This window comes from Neurospora hispaniola, assembly GCF_033458365.1.
Source record: "Neurospora hispaniola strain FGSC 10403 chromosome Unknown B0T23scaffold_3, whole genome shotgun sequence".
NCBI classification, from domain to species: Eukaryota; Fungi; Ascomycota; class Sordariomycetes; order Sordariales; family Sordariaceae; genus Neurospora; species Neurospora hispaniola.
This window is the reverse complement of record NW_026944408.1, coordinates 50,752-68,789: the sequence shown is the minus strand read 5'-3', so window position 1 is coordinate 68,789 and position 18,038 is coordinate 50,752. Positions and strand designations below refer to the sequence as shown.

General features: G+C 53.7%; 7 protein-coding genes and 1 non-coding gene across 8 annotated transcripts; 5 read left to right on the top strand and 3 right to left on the bottom strand.

The window, feature by feature from the left end:
- Positions 1-60: 60 nt before the first annotated feature.
- Positions 61-1,726, top strand: B0T23DRAFT_375904 (NADP-dependent oxidoreductase domain-containing protein). The gene is made up of 4 exons (XM_062836914.1): positions 61-199; positions 298-308; positions 372-429; positions 500-1,726. Exons 1-4 carry the CDS (start codon positions 128-130, stop codon positions 1,250-1,252), a joined length of 894 nt encoding a protein of 297 aa, XP_062693541.1. The 5' UTR covers positions 61-127; the 3' UTR covers positions 1,253-1,726.
- Positions 1,727-2,474: 748 nt separating this feature from the next.
- On the top strand, positions 2,475-2,561 carry B0T23DRAFT_t160. Its single transcript has one exon. It is a non-coding gene; the product is annotated as a tRNA-Thr (tRNA).
- Positions 2,562-3,600: 1,039 nt separating this feature from the next.
- Positions 3,601-9,235, bottom strand: B0T23DRAFT_101903 (uncharacterized protein). Its single transcript, XM_062831706.1, has 3 exons — positions 8,902-9,235; positions 5,495-8,713; positions 3,601-5,436 (listed from the first exon to the last, which is right to left on the bottom strand). Exons 1-3 carry the CDS (start codon positions 8,943-8,945, stop codon positions 3,621-3,623), a joined length of 5,079 nt encoding a protein of 1,692 aa, XP_062693540.1. The 5' UTR covers positions 8,946-9,235; the 3' UTR covers positions 3,601-3,620.
- Positions 9,236-10,557: 1,322 nt separating this feature from the next.
- On the bottom strand, positions 10,558-12,693 carry B0T23DRAFT_101770 (WD40-repeat-containing domain protein). The gene is made up of 2 exons (XM_062831704.1): positions 12,075-12,693; positions 10,558-12,011 (listed from the first exon to the last, which is right to left on the bottom strand). Exons 1-2 carry the CDS (start codon positions 12,271-12,273, stop codon positions 10,738-10,740), a joined length of 1,473 nt encoding a protein of 490 aa, XP_062693539.1. The 5' UTR covers positions 12,274-12,693; the 3' UTR covers positions 10,558-10,737.
- Positions 12,694-13,113: 420 nt separating this feature from the next.
- B0T23DRAFT_439375 (uncharacterized protein) lies at positions 13,114-14,860 on the top strand (the record flags this gene model as incomplete). The annotated part of the gene is made up of 2 exons (XM_062840684.1): positions 13,114-13,798; positions 13,897-14,860. The coding sequence occupies 2 exons, from the start codon at positions 13,114-13,116 to the stop codon at positions 14,448-14,450; spliced, it is 1,239 nt and encodes a 412-aa protein (XP_062693538.1). The 3' UTR covers positions 14,451-14,860.
- B0T23DRAFT_394284 (uncharacterized protein) lies at positions 14,659-15,413 on the bottom strand (the record flags this gene model as incomplete). The annotated part of the gene is made up of 2 exons (XM_062838119.1): positions 14,659-14,684; positions 14,738-15,413. The coding sequence occupies 2 exons, from the start codon at positions 15,411-15,413 to the stop codon at positions 14,659-14,661; spliced, it is 702 nt and encodes a 233-aa protein (XP_062693537.1).
- Positions 15,414-16,071: 658 nt separating this feature from the next.
- B0T23DRAFT_314762 (uncharacterized protein) lies at positions 16,072-16,323 on the top strand (the record flags this gene model as incomplete). Its single annotated transcript, XM_062834826.1, has 1 exon — positions 16,072-16,323. One exon carries the CDS (start codon positions 16,072-16,074, stop codon positions 16,321-16,323), a length of 252 nt encoding a protein of 83 aa, XP_062693536.1.
- Positions 16,324-16,582: 259 nt separating this feature from the next.
- Positions 16,583-17,641, top strand: B0T23DRAFT_313909 (uncharacterized protein; the record flags this gene model as incomplete). Its single annotated transcript, XM_062834770.1, has 3 exons — positions 16,583-16,714; positions 16,818-17,519; positions 17,606-17,641. 3 exons carry the CDS (start codon positions 16,583-16,585, stop codon positions 17,639-17,641), a joined length of 870 nt encoding a protein of 289 aa, XP_062693535.1.
- Positions 17,642-18,038: the final 397 nt, after the last annotated feature.

The window sequence follows — 18,038 nt, the reverse complement described above, 5'->3', positions numbered from 1 at the left end:
AGATTTGTCATCGTCGGGTCGGCCTCATCGCACGTCATCGCTCCCCGCTTCGCGACTGCACTTCCGCTGTTCATCACAGCGACACGCGATTTTGTCTTTCTGAACAACGCCAAGGCAACCAGACAAAATGTCGAAACTCGGCATCAACGACAAGATCAAGCTAAACAGCGGATATGAGATCCCCCAACTGGGTTTCGGAGTGCGTGATACCCGAGTGACCGCCGCTCGCGTGCATCTCACACTGAGCCCCCTTCTTATCAACGCTTCATTGCGACTAACGCCTTCCTCACTTTGCAGGTCTACCAAACGTAAGACCCTTTGGCCATTCCGCTTACAACTAGAGCTTCCTGTAATTCTAAATATCACTCCAGTCCCGCCGATCAAGTAGACAAAATCGTCCAGGAAGCCTTCAAAGTCGGCTACCGTCATGTTCGTCCCAACTTCCTTCCCTCTTCTGCCCTTTCCCCTTTTGTCTTACTAACTTGCTTTCCCTTTGCAGGTCGACTCCGCCTCTGCCTACCGCAACGAAGCTGGTTGCGGCGCTGCCATCCTCCGCTCCACCATCCCCCGCTCCGAAATCTTCTTTACCTCCAAAGTCGGCCCCAAACACATTTCGTACAACGCCGCGAAGCGTATCATCTCCGAATCCCTTACCAAAACGGGCCTAGAGTATATTGACCTCATGCTCCTGCATGCTCCCTACGGCGGGTCTGTCCACAGAAAGGGTGCCTGGCTAGCGCTCGTCGAAGCTGTTGAAGAAGGGAAGATCCGCTCCATTGGTGTCTCCAACTACGGTGTGCACCACCTCGACGAACTCGAGCAGCATATCAAAGAGCTGGAAAAGGAACGGGGCGGGCCTGGCAAGGGAGGAGTGTTAAGTGTAGGGCAGTGGGAGGTTCATCCTTGGTGTCCTCGCAAAGATATCGTTGAGTGGTGTCGCAAACGCAACGTTGTCGTTGAAGCGTATGCGCCCATCGTAAGGGGGGAGAGGTTCGGTGAGCCCGGGTTGAAGAGCCTGGCCGAGAAGTATGGAAAGACCGAGGCGCAAGTGCTTGTGAGGTGGAGTTTCCAGAAGGGGTACGTGCCGCTGCCGAAGAGTGTGAGGTCGGAGAGGATCAAGGAGAACGCGGATGTATATGACTTTGAGCTGAGCGAGGAGGAGGTGAAGGCGCTGGAGACGGAGGAGTACAGCCCGGTGTGTTGGGACCCGACGACGAGTGAGCTGGATAACTATAGTGGACAAGAAGTTTGAGGGGATGGAGTGAGAACAGCGCGCAGGCAAGATGGAAATGGTGGATGCACTGATCTTTGGCTTGGCTCAGCAAGTTAGTCCCTACGCCTGCACTCTACTCCATTCTCGTGTTTTCCAACTGCTCGCCAATCTAGGTATATTCCAATTGTTACCTCTAGGTAGGTATGTCCTTCTCTTTGTCAAAGGCATCCCACATATTGATCGGCACGGTGCAACGGATGTTTCGGCTGTCGGCCTTGACCACAACAGTTACCTAGAGGTACCGAATATGCCCTCGCTTGTGTCTGGTAGAGAAAAACAGCAACATGAGAAAAGAGACAACGAGAAAGGGAAGCTAAAAGCCTGACGAAACACGACAACGAACGGATAGCGAAGCCATTAAGAAATCAATCTTGGCGAGCCCAGCTGCGTGCTTTGGCAGTTTATGCTTAGATTGCTATCAAGTGTGGAAATTGATGATGGGGATTATCAAGGGGAACTTTTAGCGCTTAATTCGTAGATACTTATTTACAGGAAATTTAGTCCGAACGAAATCTATCTTGCCTCAAGGTCCATGTTCCGTCCCATTTTGGATCTCAGACCCACATTTGGATATCAGCCTTGTCAATAACAAGGCTGTCGCTCGAAACAAGCGCCATCCACAGCGCTGTTACACATTTTGTAAGCACTATGATTTCAGGAGAGCGGAGGAAGAAGCCTCAATTTCTGTACAGAGCTTTATACATAATACCAAGTGATCGACATAATGCAAATACAGGCATCGCACAATTCATTGTCAAAGGCGCATATTTCCATGTTACGGCAAATACGGAGTCTCGTAGTATTTGTGACGGCGTTATGCTAATGCTTCCCGTGGCTACCTCTCCCCATGTATGTGAACATGCGGTCAACAAGCCTTCCGTAAGTCCAGCTCTTGATGATTGTAGTTTCAGGTCCTTTTTAAATCGGGTTCTGGGCTTCCGAGCGTAATATAACGTGCATGAAGCACCTAGGGTCCTAGACACTAAGGCGACAGGGACTCGTAAGTACATCCAAAACTGTCACCAGTAAATACAGCATATATCGTAACCATGCGAATGGAAACTCACTTTGGGACCCGGCGCCTGGGACAAGGTTTTGGCGTCAACTATGAGCACGAATGTATTGAAAGCTGCCCTGGAATTCGTCCGCCTTTACTTTATATGTACCCTCTTCACCTGGAACCCCAACAAACAAGTTATACGCCCGTATAGCTCAGTGGTAGAGCGCTTCACTCGTACTAGCCATCTACGTAATGAAGAGGTCCGCGGTTCAATCCCGCGTGGGGGCACACTTTTTTCCAGCTTTCTTTTTGCCTTTGCTATCAGCTTCCTCCCTTCTTTTCTCATCCTTCTTCCAATCTTCCTTCCTACATTTCCACCTCATTTGCGTTGTGGCAGATTCCAGTCTCAAATCCATATCATTATACTTAAAGGACATGAACTTACTAAAAGACCAGCCAGCCATACAGGGTCACCTAATTAACGCCCTATTGTGGTTCCTTCCATTCGCAGTCGTGGCTGAGCGGGGTAGTCAAGTCTTCAAGCCAGGCGTTGGCAAAACTCAAATAAGGAACACCACCGGAGGTTGTGAAGGGGCTTCGACGATTCACTCGGCGTCAACCCAGCCAATGCCAGTCCAGTTAACGAGTGAAGTTTGACAAGAGGTTGTTAGTATGACTTCAATGCTGATCTCTTTGCCAAAACTTAAAGCCGTCGATCATCCAACTTTAAAGGAGAGATGAAGGAGGGCTTGGCACAGCCAACTAAATAAAGGTTTAGGTACTACTAGCTCATCACCATATCGAGATCTTGGGAGCCAAAACAAATAGGGACAAGGTTGATAGCATCTCTAGAGTAGTATTTGCGGTTGGCCTATGAAATGTGCTGCTAACCTACTGAATATCGAGTGTTGCTGCTGTAGATTATAGGTTGACCCTCGTGACTGTATTGGTCACGTCATTCTTTGACTTCTTATTTCAGTAGTTGACCGACTGGAATGTCTCATACCTTAAGGTAGATTCTCAACTCGTCGTAGTTCAAGAGGAAGAAGAGATGAAGAGAATGGTGGGCTGACATGGATCAAGTAACCACGGCTCGGTCATACTGGACCAAACCAAGTGGCATCTCCAAGGCACCGCAAACCGGCTCTAGCCACCATCACTGCCTGCTTACATAGAAGTACATTGCGAACAAATTGTATTACAGATGAACGCCAGACACCCTTTCTTAAGCCTCCGGGGCTGTTCCCTGTGCTAATACTACAAAACTCCGACAACGCCAGTGCATGCCACACCCTCAGCTTGAGCTAGGCCGTACATCCGTAAGAGATATCACGTCAAGAAAACTGATCAACCATCTCCCAAGATCGCCCCCAAATCCTTCATCCTAACCGGCTTCGTCAAAAACAAATCCACCCCGCTCGCCAGCGCATCCTTCTGTATTGTCCCGCTTGTGACTCCTGTGAGCGCTACGACTGTTGCGGGCTCCAGACCATTGATAAGTTCCCCTTCCGTGCTGTTCGCCTCTAGCCCTGTAACACCTTCATCACCCTTCTCTTCGCCGTTGACTTGCTGCACATTTTCCGCTTTCAGGTCCTGTACCACTTGAGCATCCCCATCTGTAGGCGCACCCCTGTCCTGATCCATGAGCGGAGCTGACGCGAGCTCAATTCCATTGAGAGATGCCCGTCCAGCCTTCTTCTGGATAACTCGCTTCCCATTTCCAGCTCCACTCACGGCACCGGCTTCGACATCCGCCTGCACTTCAACATCACGCATGTCTACAAAATCCAAACTCCCAGCTCGAGCCCTTGCCGCATTCGTCACCTCGGTTGCTACACTCCCCCTTTTAGTGCTCAGACTCCTTCCCAAGCTCCTGCTCCTTTGCACAGGGTACTCCCTCTCAAACTCCCTGATCTTCCTCGTCGCCTCCAACCCGTCCATCACCGGCATGCTGATGTCCATCAACACCCACTTGTACCGTCCCGGGTTCTCCTTGTAGATCTCCACTGCCTCCAGTCCGTTGCGGGCAGTCGCATAGGGGCGATGCGTCTTACGCATTGCTGAGGCGAGGATGTGAAGGTTGATGGGGTTGTCGTCTACTAGGAGGCAGGCCTTTTCTTCCTGGTTTGGTGAGAAATTGGAAGAGATCTTACGGGGTTGAGAGGGCGAGTTTGACAGGGATTGAGAGGGGGGCGAAGGTTGGGATGGGGAGGAGGTTGTGTTGATAGAGAAATTAGATGCCTTTGAGAGGCGACGTGTATCGAGATGAAGTTCAGGTGGTTGCCCTCCCGTGAGCACAGGTGAGGTTATTAGTATTGATTGCTGGCGCTGGGCTTCGTACGGTTCGAGCAGCTCGGGCGGTTTCGGCGGCAGTGACACATCCGGAACGGCCGCGGTACCTGTCATTGTGTTGCTCGTGGCGGGGGCGGCAGCAGCCCCAACGATGGCCCCACCTGTAGGGCCAGCATTGCCGATGATGCTGGTGCTTGCATCAATAGTACCGGAAGGAGGAATCGTGTTGGTGGCATGCGACATAGGCGACACCTGTTCATCCTCGGGGGAAGCAGGGACATTGGTCAGGACCGGTGGCGAGATAATCGAGTCGAACGGCGACGACACCTCGGAGATGGATACAGTAGTGAAGCCGAAATCCATGCTGTTCGTTTTCTCTTTCCCAGTATGGTACCGTGGTGGCAGCGGGGGCCTCGTCAGCGGCATCTTGATGTTCTTTTGCTGCGCTGATAGAGGTAGGGAAGTCTCTTCTTGCTTCATGTTCTGTAGTAGCGTCGGTTCGGGGATTGCCGCTTCCTCCACCTTTTCTCCTTCCTCCATGTCGGACACTGGAGCATACCCCATCTTTCCCCCTTCCTCCTTCCCATCCTTCCCCATGGACGTCCGCTGCACCAGAGGCCTTGTGGCAGCAGCCGCCGTCCCCTGGTTCGTCGAAAACAAGTTATCCCCGAAATCATCTGCCAGATAAGGCAAGAACCGCGACTTCTTGTTGGCGATCTGGAAGACCTCCGGATCCGACATCTTTCTCTGCAGAACATCCAGATCGATGCTAGACTCGGATGAGGTTCGTTCACCACCTCTTTCCTTCAGCGGGACTGGATGCTGCTGGAGGCACTTCCTCAGTGTCTTAGCCAGCTTCCTTGGCCCAACCCTGTTGTGACGTCTGTCAGTATCTGCTCATGGCCATAGAGGCCGGAAAGAAAACTCACGGCTGCCCGATGAACTCCATGACGCTTGCCTCCCCTTTCCCTCCGGCAGCAGATTCCCCCCTAGCCAGTGACAGATTCTGCGCAACAACTTCATTCCCACACACCACCACCAATGGGCCGGCCAACGTCTTCGATGCGAACCCCCTCCCACCAGTCTTGTCATCAGCACCATCTTTTGTGCACATATCCAGCACAAACCGATCGCTACAGATTGTCATCTGCGCCTCCGCCGGGTTCGTCACCACCTGAGATCCAAGCCAATCCCTACACATCCTCTCCATGATCCTCCCCCTCAGTACTTTTCTCTCCTTTGCACCGACCGGCTCACCCCACTGATTTCCATCGGGATCACCGTCTCCCAGCCCATCGAAACCAAGTAAGCAAATCCTTAACCCACCCAGCGCCTCCCTATGCTCCACTATGTCCCTATCCTCACTCGTTGCTTCTGGGCTCGAATGCTGAAGTGGTATGATCACTCTGACTGTCGTCCCTTCGCCAGGTCGAGAGTCAATGACGACGCGCCCATTGAGGGCACAGACGATCTGTTTCACGATAGAAAGGCCAAGGCCAGGGCCAGGGGTGAGACTGTCTTCCTTTTGAAAGGGAGAAAAGGCCTTTTCACGGAGAAAGCGTCGGGTGATTCCCTTGCCTGTGTCCGAAACGGTGAGCACCACGTTTGAGTGGTTCTGGTCATTCCACCCGGTCTTGGATTTGGGGTAGGAAGAGGAGTGCTTGCTGTCCGTTTCGATGCCTGGGTCTTCTGCTTCGTCGTCAAGGTCTGTGGAGGCGAAAGAAGGGCGTGGTTCGGATGGGATAGGTTGAGCGGTCAGAGAGAGATTGATGAATCCTTTGTGAGTGAACTTTAGTGCGTTACCGAATAAGTTCATGAGGATGCGGCGCAATGCTCCGGGTTGGGCGTAGTAAGACCAATTGACGGTAGGGTCGATGTCCAGATGGATAGCGACGTTGTCATCACCTGGATCGGCGCCACGTTGGTTGCACCATCGCTGGAAGGAATAGCCCGCATAGAGGGACTCGACGACTTCTTCCAGCATGACGGCGAGGTCTACGTCGTAGAAGCGGGTCAAGGTCGGTTGCTCCCATGGCCAGGGTTTGGGTGCTAGGCTGCCAGACCGCAATCGCATCCTGGATGTTTCTGGTGGGCCACTGAGATCAGGGCCTTCACTGTGCTCTAGGTCGTCCGACTGGAAGATACCTCGTCGGGCATTGGAGAGTTTGGTGTTCTCCACTAGACTGTTGATTTTGGAGTGGTCTAGGAGATGGTCGACAGTGTCCAGCAGTGTCCTGACCGAAGCCTCTACAAGGCAGATGAGCTCCATCTGGGAAGTGCTGAGGTCGGTATCAAGCAGAAGCTCCGCAGCGCCAAGGATGCCGTGCAATGGCGACAGCATCTCGTGCGAAATGGATCCAAGCATGTCTGACTTGGCCTGGTTGGCAAGCGTCGCGTCGATACGGGCCACCTCGGCCATGACATTCTTGCCAAACGCGTTAAACAGGCCAAGTTCATCCTGCGGCGCGAGGGTGTGCAATGATTCTCTGGTCCATGACAGCCCGGCCGCGAACCAGCGCTGCATCTGGGTCCCCCACAGGGGAAAGAAGGATACTGCTCGAGCCTCGGGGAATGCCGCGTGGATGGTGTCACACTCACTCTTCCGTGGCTTTCGCATTAATGTACCATTCTTTCTCCGTGCCCGGCCACGTCGTTGTCTTTTGGCGGCGGTGTCGATTTCCGAGTCAGAGTAGGGACATGAGGGGCTTGTCGATGAGGGCGGAGATGGCATTGGTACGGCTTCCGATGCACTGATGAAGTTGCCTGCGGCGTCAAATTCCCAGATAGTCCCACGTGGATAACGTCGCAGGAGCTTGCGAAGGAAGCTCTCTGAGAGAACCCGCCAGCTGCGGTGAGGCCCGGGGTGCCGTAAGGGACCCGTGGGATCTATCGTTGTCCCGTCGGGCGTCCCCGTTGGTGTCACAGAGAAACCAAGAATGTCACAGGGCCGTTTGTGCGGTCTAACTTCCATGTCGATTTCAGAATTCGCAACGCCGTTGACTTTGTTGGAGGAGATGCTTGCTGCCCCGGTATGTACATCTGACGTAGTGTTTGCATCACCGTCCTGCCAGCAATGGAAAGGGCTCGTGTTGGCATCCAGAAAGATTACTCCGGCTGCATCCATAGATTGTCGGATGATGTTTGATGCCTTTGCGAAACTCTTCTGGATCTCAGACAGCCGAACGTCGGCGCCTAGCGTTCCCTGGGTTGGCGTGTCTGGTGGCATTGGTTTATCACTGCTGTGAGTGTCACCCGCCTTCAACCGCGAGTCCAATGATCTGTGGTCGGGAAGGGAAAGCTTTCTGAGATGTTCAGCCTCATACTCGCTGCTGCTCAGTGTTCCATCTATGGCATCTTCAGATACTCCGATATGCGTTGGCGGATCTATCGAGCCGTTGCTGTGTGGGAAGTAAGATGCGCAATGGCGATCAAATAGATATGTGTCCCGTGTATCCCGCCGGCACGGGTCGACGTTGTCTCTTTCTGCATGATACTCCGATAGGTCGGAAATGTCGTCCCTTCCCTCCGAATAGCTTACCACCCCTCTCAGGATACGCTCGGTCTGGAGTAATACCGCTTGCTTCCTGTAGGACTCCAATTGGCGTGAGATTGTCCGAGAAAGGTCCTTCATAAAGTCGATATCAAACTCGTCGAGCTTTTGCCGCGGGGTTGTGTCAAAAACCGAGAACAAGCCTATGACGACACCAGAAGGCGAGCAGATGGGAACGCCTGCATAGAACCGAGGATAGATTTCCTGCTCAAGGAGAGATGGGATGTGATGAAACCGCGGGTCGGCCAGAAGGTCGGGTATCACGAAGACGATGAGGTCCTCGGGATGCCGTCTCTGTTCACGGACGACATTGTCACAAATAACCTCGCTTCTGGAGATGTCGCGCCCGCGTAAAAGGAGAGGGGTGATTTCATCACGGGCGTAAGGTCGAAGCGGCAGTGTTGGTGTTGCTTCAGCAGCAATGTGTTGCACATCGTGATCAAAGAGAGACAGGACCCCTCGTCGCGCCGAAAGTTGAAGGACACCGAGCTGGGCAAGTGCCGTTAGAACGGTGTCGGATGATGCCCGGCGGCTTTTGTTCGGGGATGTGTGGGCCGGATCGGGCACGGCACGGCTATCCCGAACTGTCGACAGGAATCTGTAGAGAATGTCAGCAACTGAACATCACAATATCAAGGCGGGGAAGGTTAAGGGCACGCTAGGGAGGCTGGACAGAATGACTGGTCCGACCGCAATGATGCGTCTGATCCCCTGGGTACGGGTGGTACACAGCTTGGGGGACGCTATGGCGGAGAAAGACTGGAGAGTCTCAGAACTGGTACGTACCTGAAGGTCTGCCACTCCCGAGCTCTTTCAGATACATTCCGCATGGTCTTTGGTTTCGCCAAGTTTGGCGGATTTGCACAGATTGCGAGACTCTTCCGAGACTGTGTGATATGATGTGAGGAGGTGGATGAGGGAGACGGGTGAAAGATATGACCATAGTCTTATGAGATGGAATTGAGGAGACGCGGTACCTAGGCAAGGTAGCTGCAACAACCTGCATCCGTGAACATGCATTGCACTCCAGTGACACCAGCTGTTCCCTGCGCCGACCTGTTTCCCAACGGCACACACTCCGGGAGGAAGCGTCCAGGTCCTTACACTGGCTACCAGACGGTTCGATAGCTTAGAGCCAAGCTCAAGAGAGGCAAGGATATATCATGTTGAAGCCTGTCTTGTACGTTTCGCCTTGGGGGTGATTGGATCCACACTGTCCAGTAAACATGCCGGCGTGCTCGGGCGACTAGGCGGGAGTGCAAGCACAGACTGGTCTGGACTCGCATCTCGCATCCCGCGTTTTTGATGGCACTGGGGCCGGAGACTGCACCGTCCCCTCCGCGCTCTTCATCTGAAATCCAAAGGGATAAGACAACCCGCTCAAAGGAGTCGATATCAGTCACTTGGACAGTCAGGCATAGCCCATCATCTCCCGTACTAGGCCACGGAACACTCCCGTTTTATGTCGTGATCGATAGTGAGTCGAGAGATTGAGCGACGAGACGACACTTGGGTTATATTCATTGGATCCCTGCCTCAACTTCGCCCGCTTTCCGCAGTGAAACAAACTCCGGCAGTACCTGTTGCAAACAGTAAAATGAAGGACCATCTTACCAAGATACCTTCCAGTAGAGATTAGTTTGAGTCATGACCATGAGAGAAAACTCTGACCTAAACATGGGGCGCGGGCATGGTGTACTTGTGAGATGGTGTTATCGATTGACCTCCCAGCACACACACACACACAATCTGACCGGAGTGTTTCATCCGTTTGACGTTTTTTTTTTTTTTTTTTTTTTTTTTTTTTTTTTTTTTTTCTTGCTTTCCTCATCCCTTGCTGCAAGGATAGTCTTAGCTGTAGACAGGACTTGAGATGGCTGTAATCCGTTGTTCCCGTCCAAAGCCCGGATAACGCCTGTAAAAGCTGCCAGGTCGGCAACATACATAACCAAGATCGGTCAGCTAACGGCAATAGCAGAAAGATTGAGAGATTACAGTAACAAGACAGGGCAGCCAAAAACGGCGTAGCGCGCCTCCACTCTCCAGGCCATATTCTTTGATGTATGCAGATGAACATTCGCGCAGCAGAAGACGTGGAGCTGTCGGTAGACCCCCCCCCCCCAATGACGAGTATCTGAGGCAATAGACGTGATGCCCGCGCGGTCGTCACTGTCGCAAACCTCCTCCTAAGCATTCTGTGTCGAGAGGCATGTTCCGACAGTTGCTGTACCCGGTCTGTGGTAATGCGTAAGACACACGTCATAGGAGGTGGAGTCGACTGGAGGCTTGCTCATCACCGGAGATTTAGGCCGGTTCCGATATCAACCTAACTTTGGTGTTGATGGCAACCATCGGATACGACGGATAGGGGCGTCAATGGTGGTAAAACTTTGTGGTCGGCTGGTGCAACACAGTAGAGCACGGAAGGTGTGTGGAATCCGCGGAGTTGTCAGATTCCGTGGAGTTGGCAACTTGGTTGCTGGTCAATGGGTATCTCGATAAGCAGATGGACAAGTAACTTTTGATACATTGTTGGTCTAGACCTCCCGCACAAGCCAACCGATTCCGATCCTGAACACCTTTATATTGTTTCCCAAATTTGATATCCTATTCTGCTGTTGTTTATACGCTGATGGTACGGAAGACGCTGAACTGCTCGCCGGTGGCAACAAGGGCGCCGGGTATTTGAGGGTGCCAGTGAAGCTCCTTGACCATGTTCTGGTAGTGGACGAACAGGAGCTGGGGAGGGACGTCCGAGACACCGGCGGTATCTCTGCTCTCCTCGTCATCCAGCTCAACAGCCAGATCCCAGAGAGTGACGGTGTTGTCGCCAGCAGCAACGGCCACGATACTGTCGTCTGTAGGGTGCCACTCAATGCTGGTGATTTGCTCGTGGTGGAAGTTAAAGTTTGCCAGAGGCGCGGGCTTGGCCGAAGGGTTGCTGCTCCATTGACGGAGATCCCAAACAGCCCACTCACCATCGTCGGCACCGGTAGCAAGCAGGTGGCTGGTCTGGCGGCACCATGACATGACGTTGACGTCGTAGTTGCTGATCTTCATGGTGAGAGCGGGCGAGCGGCTCTTGCTGCGGACATCCCAGACACGGACGGTACCATCGCTGGAGGCAGAGGCGAAGACGTTGGCCTCGGAAGGACTCCACTGGATCTCCTCGACACTGCCGGTGTGGCCGCGGAAGGGACGAGTGTCAGTGACGAAACCGCCGCCATCAGTGCGAGTGGTGACATAGATCAGACCGTTGTTGTCACCGGTAAGCAGCTTGCCGGCGGGGTGGAGGGGCGACCAGTCAACACCGTAACCCTCTGTCTTGTGGGCGCGGATGGTGCAGACGGGCTTGTTCTGTTGGGGAGTGACAATCATGCCGGGGGTATCGAAGGAGGCGAGATGGGGGGTGATGTCGTGGATGAGCACCTGGGAGGACTCGGTCATAGTGGCGGTTAGGGTGGTGGGGGGCCTCGAGGGGTCCTGGGCAGGAGACTGGTGGGAGCGTATCCTGTTGGTAGTGGTGTTGAGGGGGATGCTCTTGTGCTCGAGAATGGGGTCGGTGTCCTCATCATCCGAGTCCTCGTCGTCCGAGTCCTCGCCATCCTCGCCCTGCATCTTGCTGAGGCCACTGAACTTCATGACGAGAAGAGAGTTGTCGTTGGCCTGGGCGCCATCGGCCTGGGTACCGGCGACGGTGTACATGGTGGCAGGGTAGACATTGCGGTTCTCGCCGAGGCCGTCGCGGATGATGTCGAAGGAAAGGCAGGGCCAGGGAGTGCTCAAGCTGTGAAGCATCTTGTATGTCGTGGTATCGGGAGTGAGGGTCTGGCCGGCCTCGAGCTGTTGACGGCCAACCATGAAGGTCTCGGGGCCGCCATCGACGTCCATGGCGCCTGTTTGTTGCGACTAGGGTCAGTACAATGTAGTCACGAGAGGATAACCGTTGGTGGTCGTACCCTCCTCAGCCTCTCTCTCGGCATCTGGGCGGCCATCAACACCGGCCTCGATGATCTCGTCTTCACTCTCGAACTCGTCCTCAAAGTCATCCTCGAACTCGCCCATGTCGTGGTCCTTATCGACATCCATGGCCTCGGGGCGGTCGCCGCCCTTGAGGGGAGCAGCGAGGCTCTCGTCTTCGGCGGCTCTCTTGGACATGTTGTGTGGTGTGTGTGATGTCGGTACAATGTATGATGAAGGGTTGTTTGCAGGATTGGCTACGGCGGCAAGAGGCAGACAGCACTGTTGCGTGTTCGTTGTTGACAGATGGAACTCGGCAGCCGCTACAGTATCAGATACGACGGGAGGGGGGACTTCCCAATCCAATGTCAACTGAACTGAACCGAACTCGGTCCCTCAAATTCCACTTCCAAATTTTTGAACTTTTTAGTGGAGCTGTGGGACAAGCCGGTTTGCCAAGCTTCCACATCTCCACAGCTACCCCGCGTGAGTGGCTCCTGTCTAGGCCATTTGTGGCTTACCTGCAACACGTACTCCTGGCACTGCAGGGGATGTGGCTTAGCAACCGCACTTCGTTGTTACTACTCATTTGAACTGAACGACGGATGAACTGAAGTCAACTACCAGTACACGTGTGTAAACTGGAAGTCTGCCATCCCACGAAAGATGAAACTTTTTCGTCCAACAAATCGATCCCACTTGATGCCTGACGCTGAATCCTAACCGGAAAGCAAGATCCCGACCTTCTTTTTCGTTCTCAGTCAAGCCGAGATGCGATACAGCTTACGAGTAAGGGCATCGCCTGATTACGAGTCCCAACATGATACACAGTACAAGCGGAGCTGCGCCTCCGTCATGTCCGAAATGATCTTCGGCTTGCCCGAGTCCACTTGCCGGCCACCTGAGGTAGTGTACTCCGGCGTACCGACGCGCACAACGGTCCAGTCGTGATCGACCCCGTTCCAACAACAGCTCGACAGTCCCGTTTTGCCAATGTCAGTCATTCTAGGGCCAGTCGTCGAACCATAGCACCCCAACATGGTCCTCAGCATGGCACGTTCACGCGGCGTCCTCGCCCTCATGGCCATCACCAGTCTCGTCACCGTCTGGCTGTGTCGACTTCCCCAGCTAAACATCGACATAACACGAGGTCCCCTTCTCCAACGCCATCTCGATCTCTCCCTTCCCGATGCCCCCTTCGTTGGCTGGCCGCTCGAGAGAGTCTGCAGCGAGACCAGCTGGACCCCCGGCCTGGTCTTCGTTTGTGACAACAACTCCGGCGGCATCGGCAATATCCGCAACTACATGCTGACTTGCCTACGCTATGCCATTGACGCCGGCGCAACCGGTCTCGTTATGCCACGAATTCGCGTCCGATCCGAAAAAGACCTATCCGACATGACAGCCGAGAACTCCCAGCCCTTCACCTACTTCTTCGACGAATCGCACTTCCGCCAAAGCCTTCAGGCGTCTTGCCCGCAAATCACCATCTACGATACTGCCTCCGACGTCCCCAATGCCCCCGCCCCGTTCAAGACCGAAGAGATCACACCCAAGAATCTAGGGAGAAGAGGAGGCTGTGATAGGAGGGATCACAATAAACACACTGGCTTGTTCGCTTCCGCCTTTGCGAACCACCTGCGCTCCACTGCCGCCGAGTTCAACCTCGCACACCCTCCCAGCCCTGAACACCCGCGTATCTTCCGGTTGACCTGGGGGTCCAGTTCGAATGGCCCGTCTTCCGTGACGGCCCCGAGTTCGCTTCCACCTTTGGCGGTCTGTTGCGGTTCCGGCCTGACATTCTTGCGCTGGGGAACAAAGTCGTAGCACACATGCGGCAGCATGCACGCCAGTTTGACGCCGACTCCCACTCGGGTCGATTCGTCGCCTATCACCTCCGCACGGAAAACGATGCGTTAGACTTTTGGCCCGACTATGCGAACCAGAGCAAGGCTTACCTCGCGAGGAGTCAGCAGATGGGATACGACATGAAAGCCGGCTACCTAGCCACAGGCAACGAAACGGAGGCGCACAAGTTCTTCAGGGACGCAACCGTGCTTCATGGGATGCGAGTTACAACCAAAGACCTGCTGTTGGGGGACTACAAAGAAGACCTCGCGGCACTGGAGAAGCTGACGTGGGATCAGCAGGCAGTGGTCGACTTTATCGTCCTGTTGCAGAGTGACTTTTTCCTTGGTGTTAGTCCGAGTTCGTTTAGCATGAACGTTGCCCTCAAGAGGCATCTCCAGGCGGAGGGACTATATACAAGGCCATGGAGGATAGGAGGCGAGGGAGATGGGAGGAGTTGGTTGATGGGGAAGTACGAACAGTTCTGGGAAGACTGGTTGTTTATGTACGAGGCGATGTGGCCATAGATGGAGTGGTCCTGGGCCGGTCTTTCATCAATTGACATCTCCACCATCAATGCCACAGTATACACCCTTCATATCCATCTTTCTCGCTTCTTTCAACTCCATTCACGACCCAGCGCGGCGTTGCCCACCCCCGCCCCTTTCCTTTTAGTCAGGGGATGTCACCATTCCGATGTCAACGCCATCTCCTTTCCTCCCGTCCTAGCCCAGCCTACTTTGCTTCACGCCTCCCATTCCCTACATCACAACACAACAATAACAACAGGCCGCACACCCCGCCAGACACCCACCAAAGCAGGCCACGCAACATTTTCCCGACCGCTGTTTCCCGTTCTCATGTTGGCATCCTCCACGCCCATGCCCTCTTCTGTCCCTCGGGTCCGTCTGTACCTGACCTGAACTGGGCGTACGGATCACCGAGCTGCTGGCTACTGTTGGCTGTTGCGCTTCGACGTCGTAGCCGTCCTGCTGGCTGGTATTAGGGTGCTTTGCATCTGGTTGATAATCATGGTTGGAAGAGGAATACTCTTGGATGGGATAAGGCTGCTGCTGCTGCTGCTGCTGTAGTTGTCGTTGCAGTTCCCGCTGTTGTCGCTGTTGTTCTAGTTGTTGCTCGAGCTGTTGTCGTTGCTGTTCCCGCTGTTGTCGCTGTTGTTCAAGTTGTTGTGCGAGCTGTTGTCGTTGGAGGTCTCGCTGTTGTCTTTGCAATTCTCGCTGTTGTTGCTGTTGTTCTGGTTGCTCTCGGAGCCTTTCTTGCTGGTTCAAGAAGTGAACTTCACCCGTGGGCTCATTCACGTTGTGGCTTTGTATCTGTCTCCCTTGGCTCCTGTCGTTCGTGCCGAGGACTGCTGCCTCGTAGCTGGGCGGAGGGGATTCAAGCTCATGCACTTCGCCTTGAGTCCGAGAGGGATCAGATTGGGAGTATGATCGAGGATTCGGGTTTTGCATCTTGTTTTGCGCCGTCATTCTGAAGGTTCGCTTCTCGTGCAAGCTTTCAGTCGGTCAATCGAAGTCAATCGATGGACATGAGCGTCAATCACCAATGTTGCAAAGTTGCAAAATTGAAGCATGGCAAGAGAAGAAGATAAGCCACCAGCGAAGATCGACGGGATCCGTCAGCTTATGGGCAATTCTTTGTCCCAACCCACATCAAAGCTGACGGGACGACTTGTCTCTGCCTTGCTGTCAGCCAATCTGCCCAAGGCGGCCTCTTTCAACATCACTCTCCCATTGGTCGCTACCAATCGTAACTGTTGTTTCGCTCAGCCCCTAAACCCCAACCCTTCATGTTCACCAACCGGAGACTGGCATCCTATCACAAGCAACTATACATGTTTAGGCCCCGCTCGCGCGCTATGTATTCCTTGATCAAGTCAGGATGCGGAATAGTTTTTCTATTAGAGTCTACTTACCAGACTCGCCACAGGACATGATGCTCTTATATGCGAGCTCAGAGTTGTTAATGCCGAGGTCTGCGCTGCTGCGGGGAGATACCAACATTGGGATACCGTCATGTGTATTGTGGTCAAGGTTTGGCCACATCTTGAATGTCGCCTTTGGGAGTTGAAGTTGGCAAAGTTTCATCGGCACCAAGGCGGCGTGGAAAGGGGAGCCCGATCTGTCAATGCAACACTACTTTATGAAGCAAGGCTTCGACGATGATCGCCATCCTGCAAGCCCGAATCTACAGATATATTTGTTCTTCCCATTCAACATCCCTCGATTTTCCCAGCTCCGAGTCTTCAAGACAAGCTATGTCCAGCTCGGGACGGAGTGCCGAGGTTGTGGTCCAAATGAGGCAACCCCGGAAGCCCAGTTCCGAACCAACGGTCCTTCATCGCGCGCCATTGCAACGCTACCCGGTTTCACCTTGTGATCTTATTTCGCGAACCGAGTTTCCACCTCCCGCTTGGCCCTGCTTGTCTAACACGGCGTAACATCCCGAACTCGCTACTCCTTCTAGAATGACCAGAACTAAGATGAAGTGTACGCAACGGGCCGTCAATTCCTTGGCCTTGCCGTCGGGGTGTTCAAGGTAAGTAGGGTAGAGATATAAACATGACCGAAGCACCAAGCCTTTGATCACCAGTCTTGTCCCAACGACAATCCTTCTCTCGTCAATACCTCTACCCACAATGCGCGTGCTAGCATTCATCCCCGTTCTCGCGGCTGTCGCCTCCGCTGGTTGCACCCGTCGCAGCTCACAAAAGCCAGCCCCTACTGGAACCGCCCAAGGCGAAGGCGGCGCCTGGTCCCAATGCGGCGGCGTAGGCTGGGCCGGTGCGACTAGTTGCGTCTCCGGCTACACTTGCAGCAAGATCAACGATTACTACTCCCAGTGCATCCCAGGATCTAGCACGTACGTACCAGCCTGCTGAGGGCTCATTCTCTGGAAGCGCGATCCTCAAGGCCGTCCCACTCACCACTTCCACCTTCTCTTCTAGTGCCGCTCCTGTGACCACCACTCTCAAATCCTCGAGCGCCCCAGCCTCCATTCGCTCAACGACCACGTCCTCTTCGAGCTCCGCTCCTATAGCCACCACTCTCAAAACCTCCGAGTCGACCGTCCCGACTTCCGTCAGCTCAACGACCCTTGAATCTTCCACTGGCGCCCCCTCCGCCACAACTGTTCCTTCCAATCCGAACCCGACCGTCCTGGAATCAGGCTGGTACTGGATCCGTGCCGTCGCCGCTCCCAACTTCCACAAGTACCTTCAAGGTGGCGCCTCTTCGGCTGGTTCCTCCAACCAGACCGCCCTCCTCGAAGACCACACCACCGCAGGCCAATTCAACATCATCGACGGCCAACTTGTGTTCAACACCAAGCCTGCTCAGCTTTACCTCAACGTTGAGAACCCTACCGATAAGACACAGAGGAAGCTCAAGACCTGGTTTAGCACGACGAAGAACGCCTACGGCACGTTCAAGTTCCAGGGTGATACCCTGACGTGGTCAGTGGCGGATATCAAGAGGCAGAATGAAGCCGCTTGGTTGGTGTGCACGGGACAGGAGGTCTTCATCAACACGGGCGCGTACTTGTATCAGACGCCGGCTGGGTGCTCGGATCAGACTGTGAGTACTAGTTTTATTTCTTTGCTTGGGAAACATGGTCTATGTGTTTGGAGGAGCAGGCTTGCTAACACAATGCGTGAAAACAGATCCACTCGTATGGTGGCTCGACTGCTAATGTCTAAGAGGTTGAACATTGGACGCCAATGATCTGCAAGTGGAATGTCAGTTAGTCTACATCGGATGAGAAGACAAGGTATAGGCAGACCTAGAGGTATTGGCACATGCTGCGAGCCAATTTTCGTTGTACATATTAGAGTTATACATGCACATATCAACACCACGTGAGAATACCTGTCCGTCTATCAAGTCGTCACTGGCAAACTAGCAACCCTGATGTCCCCTCTTTGGACCTGCAAGTGCGGCCATCCCACTGAGCAGTGAGAATATGAACATGAAAAGCATCTTAAGAGAATCGACGTGCTACCAGATGCTCCAGGTTCAGACGCACGAGTTGTAGAATGGGTAGGTCGGTATTATACAGTCCAGTACTGGTTCGTTTGTTAGTCCAAGACCTCATTT

Coding starts and splice junctions, on each gene's coding strand:
- B0T23DRAFT_101903 (XM_062831706.1), bottom strand. CDS start 8,945: ATGCGGAATGTATCTGAAAGAGCTCGGGAGTGGCAGACCTTCAG. Junction 8,714..8,901: donor CGGGAGTGGCAGACCTTCAG/GTACGTACCAGT, acceptor CATTCTCTACAG/ATTCCTGTCGACAGTTCGGG. Junction 5,437..5,494: donor ATGGAGTTCATCGGGCAGCC/GTGAGTTTTCTT, acceptor ACGTCACAACAG/GGTTGGGCCAAGGAAGCTGG.
- B0T23DRAFT_101770 (XM_062831704.1), bottom strand. CDS start 12,273: ATGTCCAAGAGAGCCGCCGAAGACGAGAGCCTCGCTGCTCCCCTCAAG. Junction 12,012..12,074: donor CGAGAGAGAGGCTGAGGAGG/GTACGACCACCA, acceptor CGCAACAAACAG/GCGCCATGGACGTCGATGGC.
- B0T23DRAFT_375904 (XM_062836914.1), top strand. CDS start 128: ATGTCGAAACTCGGCATCAACGACAAGATCAAGCTAAACAGCGGATAT. Junction 430..499: donor TCAAAGTCGGCTACCGTCAT/GTTCGTCCCAAC, acceptor TTCCCTTTGCAG/GTCGACTCCGCCTCTGCCTA.